General features: G+C 38.0%; 1 protein-coding gene across 1 annotated transcript; it reads right to left on the reverse strand.

The window, feature by feature from the left end:
* Positions 1-1,070: 1,070 nt before the first annotated feature.
* On the reverse strand, positions 1,071-2,573 carry LOC121444479 (germ cell-less protein-like 2). Its single transcript, XM_041646288.1, has one exon. The coding sequence runs from the start codon at positions 2,571-2,573 to the stop codon at positions 1,071-1,073; it is 1,503 nt and encodes a 500-aa protein (XP_041502222.1).
* Positions 2,574-6,359: the final 3,786 nt, after the last annotated feature.

Consider the following 6,359-nt stretch of genomic DNA (forward strand, 5'->3'; position numbering starts at 1 on the left):
CACTTTTAATGGAGGAGGGGCAACAAACAGGTGGGGAGGGGCGTGTAGACACGGTAGGGAAGGCGGGAAGAGAAGGGGAGAACTCGTGATGGTCCTTGCTTTTAACGGGGAATGCAAAGGCTTCTGGGAAATGTGTTCCGCGCTTGCGTGCGCTGGAGTCCAGAGGGATTCTGGGAGTTGTGGTCTCGCAAGGGAACAACAATCACAGCAATTGGGAAAGAAACTAAGGCAGGGAAAGTGAAATAACTCTTTCTTGATAGCCAGAAGACTGGAATGATGAAGATCCATGTTCCATTTCCTGGCTTGTTTATCCCTTTCAAAACTTGCATTCTTCGCTACTTACAGTGACATAAATATATACACATATGTATGTAAACATAGATACTTCTATGTAAACACACTGAATATATAATATACTTGTTTACATAGCAGATGGCATGTTCGATTATAAGATAAATATCCATTTTGTGCATGAATAGTTAAAGATAATCAGCAGTAAAAGTTATCCAAATCATGTAAAATGATCTGAAAACCAATTTTAAAATACCAACATGTTATATGTTACACTATCTGGAAAACCCTGACACTATTTGGTTATTTGAAAGCATAATCAATCGTGACTAATCTCAATTATTTTCTTAACCAATGACTTATATTTTATACACATATAAATAAGCTACAATTCACAACAGTTTGGACAATGAAGAAATTTTTTTTATTCTGTCTCAACCTTGGCTGTCGTCAAATCTACTCAACAAGTTCATTTTGCTGATTTTCCTTGCAAATACGTCTCTTATTGCATTTGAAACTTGATCGTTGATGGTAAATAAAAATCAAAAGACCAGTTTCTTCTGATTTGCTTTGACAAATTCATTGTTGGATATGGAATTTTTCTTCAGAAATGTATTAAAATAAAGTGCAGATGGAATTGAGTCCTCTGTGGTGGTGCTAGACTCCTAAGAATTTTCATTTTGTTGTCGGTCATCTTAACTACATTTACAGCACAGCCTTCAAGTTAATGAATTAATCAATGTTTGTAAGCTGCTTCTATGGTCTAATAATTGACAAGATCACACATGTTCTATATTTTCTGATGATAAAAACAGAAAATTGAAGAATATATATAAGGGGAAGCTTAAAACTATACCATCTAACTTCATTACAATTTGTTCCTCGTTATGTTCGAAGGTAACAATTTTGTGACCAGTTGTTTTACTGAATATTACTTTCCCGTTGGAATCAAAACACACCAAAGTTATTTTGAACACTATGTTTCGTACATGTTTTAAACAATATCCATCATACTGCTGACGACTTTCCCTAAAAATGATGTAACGGTTGGTAAAGGTGACTCTTATAGGGAAACTAAACCTAAAATCTGACCACTTCCAGGAGTATTTACCATCTCTCCTAATCATTGTACCACATCTCATGCTGCAGTCTTCGAATTCTTCACTGATGATTCGTGGCCCTATTTCCCTCTGTTCTTGTTCTTGAAGCAAAGCCAGCCATTGCTGTTTATAAATGTGTGTCAGCCATTCTAAAGGTATTAGATGATCTTGTTCAAGAGTAGCTGTGTCGTTCAGATCACAGATGATATGTTGAAACCTCAGTTTTTTAAAAATTGGCTGAAATATTAGTCCTTCTTCACTTTCAAGAAAACTGATGTTATCAATGCGTTTCATGTGCTTGTAAAGCCAGGTGTTGGACTTAGTTAACATCTGCCTCACTGTGCCTTTCCAGGATGGATTAAAATAAAGGAATACCCACTCTTTCAGGGTGGTGTAGATGTCCATTTCCTTTCGCATAACTAGTAAATCAGGTGAAGAAATAAGAAGATACATGAGCTTTGTATCAATTTCCCTGTAAAGTTCAACACTTGGGTGGGTCATCAAGTAGCAGAGAAGCCAGTCAAAGCAGCGTGTCTTTATAGATTTCAGTCCGTATGTTTCTGCTGCTGTGTAGTATGAGCACATGGTTTCCCTAGTGATGCTGCTGTTCATGATCTCTTTACATTGCCGGATGACATGCTCCACCTGAAGCAGGCATGCTGCTGCCAAAATGTGAGGAGCTCGACGGGGTGGTATTGGCAAGTCCTCGTCCCTGTAAAATGACCCAAACATAAAGTGCAAGGAGCCGACATCTATATCCTCGTTCTTAATCTGCAGGTCAACTACACCACTGTGGGGTTCTTTCCAAGTATCTTTTAGCATCTTAGCAAAGAAGGGTGACTGACACAAAAATGCTTTGTGTAGAGGCCATTCTACTTCAAGTGCACGGATTCGAATGTCGGTATCCTTCCCGTCCAAAAATAAATTTTCGTATGCATACTTAGAAGATAGCTTCAGTTTTTTCCTGTAGATGATGCCAAAAAGTTGCTGTAGGTTGACTGCCTGGTTCCAAGATTCGTGGATGTTAGGGGTTGGTGCCACACAGTCCCAAATGCCCCATTTGCGCTTGCGACTGCCAGAGATGTAACTGGGACCTGGAACTGCGTTGTCTTCTGGCTGAGCTGACTCTGCCAAGCCGGAATCACTGCTTCTCAAACTGCTGTGGCTGTTTAGAAGCCCCATTGATGAAGTCACCCAGCACCTCTCAAAGAGACTCGCAGAAGCTTCTCTGCCATGGCATTGCTGACAGGTCTGTGTCAGCCAGTACTGCCTAGGCTAGCTGAATTTCTCTAGCTCAGGCTCAAACGTCACAGAGCAGACGGGCACTCATTCGTCATTGTCTACTACTGCCCTTCTGGGGCAGTGGCCCCGCCCCCTGGCAACAGGCCCCTTTAAAACTATGAAGTGTGATCTAGCTTCTCCCTACTTCAACTTTCCTCCTTCTCCTTCCTCTCTCCTTCCCTCCTCCTCTCCCTTCCCTTCTACCTAATTTCCTTCTTTCTTTCCTTTCTTCTTTTCCTTTCCCCATTCTCCTCCTTTCCTCTGCCCCCCCCCTTTTCCTCCATGGTTTCTAAAGGGGTCACACTATGGTGTTGACGATGACCTCACTCAAATAGTCAAAACCACCTGCCTCCGTCTTTTAAGTCGAATCTTCTTTTCCATAAAGATAATGACCATGTCAAAGCTATCATGATGAGTGTTAAAGATTGTACATATTCCAACTTCCACCCCTGGGGTGCGATAGATCACTTCCTGTCAGTAGTATTGATGTAATATTTACCAACAGCTCTTAGCAATTCAAATGGTAGCCACTCTTATTGCTTATTTTATTAGTCAGTTTTGATTATTCTAAAAGAAGAGTATTGCTTTCATGTATGTAATAGTATATATATACATATGCCCAAAATTTCTGTGTGTGCTTTGCCTTGTCTATATCGATATAAAGATATTTTGTTTACTTAAGGTTCCTTATACATCCAGTTATTTTATTAATGTGTATATGTATGCCTTTTTTATGTTTTTGTTTGACAGATTTGCCTTTGCCTATTAAGTGACTATGGGACTCTTTTAAATAAACTTCAATTCCTTCAAAACCAAGCAAATTTTTAATTATTTGCTTTTATGTTTCAGAGAAGAATTCCCCCTCAACTGAAATAAGACAAATATCTGTCATGTTTTCTTGCTCAATTTTAGTAGTAAAATTGAACTTATTTTCTATAACTAAATATTAACACTTTACCATTTAGTGGATTCTCATATTTTAAAATCACAGGGCATTTTATAAAAGAGTGTATTTACTGTAAGCCAGTTTATTTTTTCAAACAGAAAAAGGTTTATCTATGTTCATGGACACATAGAGTAAATGCAGATATTAATACAATAAAATTTACCAGAGACTGTCTTTGAAAGTTGGCTGTATGGGCCATGTCAGGCCCACACCCATACAGGATAGACTCTGTCACATTTTTCATCCTTTTTACTTGCAGATTGTGTGAGTTGGGCTTTCTTATCTAGTGTCGTGTCTGTCGTGACTTTTCAAAGCCCACCAATCTCATAGTGACAGGCATGTGCAATGACAATTAAATGCCCAAGTTATTTTTACACAATAGTTTTTGTCTATTTACTAACTATCACAAAACGAGCAATGAATGCAGTGTTTGTCAGATGTTATTTGTGGAATCAGTAACTCACATTTCACCCCATTTTCAAATATCAAACTATTCTTTTACTTGTTTTGGTATTGTTTACAATTGACAACTCAAAATTGTTTGCATAGATGGATTGAAATGTGGATACAAGATGGAATAGTTAAATAAAGTCAATTTAACATATTGACCATCTTAACATTTTTGTGATAATATACTCAAATTATATGCTGTCCGTTACTCGTAAGAAATACAGTGTATTTTATTGACATTTCCTTGTACAAGCACAAGGATAGTTTTATGCCCTGCTTCCTAGAAGCTGAGAAGAATAAAGGGTTGATAATTTTAAAAAGCATAAAGAACTTAATTCTTTTAGTCTGCATGCATTTTCAAAACTGCTTTGAAGACATTTGCTTTGATCTAGGACATGCCACCTTTCCTAGATTTGTTTATAAGCTCTCCACCTAAACTTGTTAATTCTCTATCCATATGATGGGTTTCAGAGGTAATAAGATGTTTTGTTAACTATCCTGCTTGCTCTTTGTCATCTCTTCTTATAACTCTGATTTTGGTCATATCTATGTAGTTTTCATAGATCAGAATGGCCTTTTTATTTCTACTGTTAGTTTATAGGAATAATTCGCGAGGATACTGAAGATCCCACCACACTAAACGTCATTAGGGACTGTGCTCCCAACAGTGTTAATATCAGGTTTGGCTTATAGAGGCACCATAGGCCTTTTACCCCATCCAAGGGTCACCTCTTTTATTCTTCATTTATTGATTTTTGTGTTGGGTCTTTCTTCTCTAATATGTTCCCAGAAAAGGCTTAAGTTGTGAAAATATTGACACTCTTATTGACTCTTTATACAGTCACAAATATAAAAATTATCCATCCATGAGGAAAGTTTGATCAGAGATGGGTAGAAAAATGGGTGACATTAGGTTATTTAAGTGTTAACTAAAGCTAAGGATACATTTTAAAAAGTTGTATGTAAACTTACTGCTTTATAATCTCATTCAGAACATGAAAGTTACAAAAGAGAGATTTAGAAGGCAGACATCCTATATGTCTACATAATGCTGCTTCTGAAAGCCAAGCAAAACACATCAAAAAATTCAGTGCCAGATATGAGATACTTCCACATAAATTGTTGGTCAGGAAGTTCCCAGAAGTCTCCAAAACAATCCAGGTTAATGCCACTCTTTTTCTTTGCCCACCATAACTAGTTCTGCTTTTAAAGACAAAACACACTTGGTCACAAATTGTCGAGAAATCAGGCTGGAATGGAACTTCCTTCCTGTCAGTTAAGTCACACAGGAGTGGAATTGCTATGTAGGATGCTGGCAGAGTAACGGAATTTACGTTCTTACCCAGACATGAAACCCACGATCTACAATACCAACCTGCCAGCCAAAATGTGACCACCTGCACAACTAGTGGCATAGGGGTAATCAATGTATCTCTGATTGGATCTGAGGCCCATTCTGCAAGAGGGAATTCATACCTGCTACTTTCAATGTGGAAAAAAAACATGGCTGAAAAGGTCTTTGGCCCTAGGGGAGAACTTACAACATGTAAACATGACATGTAAACTGTCATGGTGCCAAGCTCCCTTCTAAGTGTCTATTTGTATATCCATAGAGAAAAGCTACTCCAAGACTCAATCAGAGAAAGTCTTTTGGCGATAAACACTGATGAACAAAGATATACGTAACTGCTCAAAGTACTTGATAATAAGTGATAATTGGATGGTATTAATGTCTTATTTAGGGCTGAACATGTATAAATAATACCAGAAAAAGGAATATGAAGAACATAAAAGATGGCAGATAAAAGAAGGGCTATGAAAGACTGTCTTTTCAGCACGGTACAGTCAATGCCGTCCTGTCTGCACAGCAGTTGTGAGTGTATGCAATAAGTCTGCTCATGCCTGAGCCTCCCAACAGTCAATCATGGGCCTGTCAGGAACTCATTCAGCCAGGCCTTCCCTTACTGAAATATTAGGTACTGGTGCATTCTGAGGGATGGACAGTCATTATCATCAGTAGTGAACCCATTGAGCCTTGCACCCCCGCACCCCACGTCAATCTCCAATGGATAGAACTCATAGTCATACAAGAGATTCTGGTTAAATTCTAGACCTCTCAAAAATCAATGTCTGGAAGAAAACTACAGGGAGGAAGGGTTGTTAGAAGTGTGGAGGAGACTAGAAAAGATATAGAGTTTACAGAAACCTGCATATAATTTATATGTGCACAAAATTTTCAAAGAAAAATTCAATAAAAATTTTAAGAGAAAAGACTTCCACCCATAAGTTGG

This window comes from Microtus oregoni, unplaced genomic scaffold, assembly GCF_018167655.1.
Source record: "Microtus oregoni isolate MIOR12 unplaced genomic scaffold, Mior012 000127F_ref0000509, whole genome shotgun sequence".
In the NCBI taxonomy this organism is placed as follows: Eukaryota; Metazoa; Chordata; class Mammalia; order Rodentia; family Cricetidae; genus Microtus; species Microtus oregoni.

What these genes read in the sequence shown, in the direction of transcription:
- LOC121444479 (XM_041646288.1), bottom strand. Translation starts at nt 2,573, where the DNA reads ATGGGGCTTCTAAACAGCCACAGCAGTTTGAGAAGCAGTGATTCCGGC.